The sequence below is a fragment of the Nannochloropsis gaditana genome (assembly GCF_000240725.1).
Source record: "Nannochloropsis gaditana CCMP526 unplaced genomic scaffold scaffold115, whole genome shotgun sequence".
NCBI classification, from domain to species: Eukaryota; class Eustigmatophyceae; order Eustigmatales; family Monodopsidaceae; genus Microchloropsis; species Microchloropsis gaditana.
The window spans coordinates 57,049-57,797 of record NW_005803838.1 but is presented as its reverse complement, the minus strand read 5'-3'; the positions used below and the strand labels follow the sequence as shown (position 1 = coordinate 57,797).

The window sequence follows — 749 nt, the reverse complement described above, 5'->3', positions numbered from 1 at the left end:
GAGCGGGGTGGTGGTGGTGGCCACCTCGAATAGGCCCCCGGAAGACCTGTACTTGGGAGGCCTGAATCGACCTTACTTCCTCCCCTTCATAGACCTGCTCAGGCGGCAGTGCCGGGTGGAGTCCATGGAGTCGGAGAGGGATCACCGCCGAGGCTTTGCCTGGCAGCAAGGGAAGTATTTCACCCCTACTGTCCACGAGGGGGTCTCAGAGGCGAAGAGGAGAGTTGGAGAGGGGGAGAATGCGGGGGCCGGATCGAAGGGGGGGAAGGAAGAAGAGAAAAAGGGAAGGATGGCAGAGGTGAAGGAGACTTTCAAAGGCAGGAGGGAGGCGGCGAGGGCTTTGGACGCGGCTTTCCTGCGCCTTAGTGGGGGACGCCGAGGGGGGCCATGCCAGGTCCCGGTGATGATGGGCCGGACGCTCCGGGTCCCCGAGGCCTGCGGAGGCATCTGTCGCTTCAGTTTCGAAGAGCTGTGCGCGACAGATGTGTTCGCCGCGGACTACCAGGCCCTGAGCGGGTATTTCCACACGTTGGTGCTGGAGGGGGTGGCCTGTATGGGAGCGCGGAGGGCGAACGAGGCCAGGCGCTTCATCACCCTTGTGGATGTCCTCTACGAGAGCAAGACTCGCCTTCTCATGTCGGCGGAGAGGCCCATCGGAAATTTGTTTCTGGGGGAGGAGAGGAAGGAGGAAGGGAATACAGGCAGCGGTGGGGTAGTTGGTGGCAGCGGCGTCCAGGTCGGCTCGGGGG

General features: G+C 63.3%; 1 protein-coding gene across 1 annotated transcript; it reads left to right on the top strand.

The window, feature by feature from the left end:
- Positions 1 to 234: 234 nt before the first annotated feature.
- Positions 235 to 747, top strand: NGA_2056210 (uncharacterized protein; the record flags this gene model as incomplete). Its single annotated transcript, XM_005855748.1, has 1 exon — positions 235 to 747. A coding segment is annotated over one exon (513 nt), but the record flags the coding sequence as incomplete, so codon positions are not given.
- Positions 748 to 749: the final 2 nt, after the last annotated feature.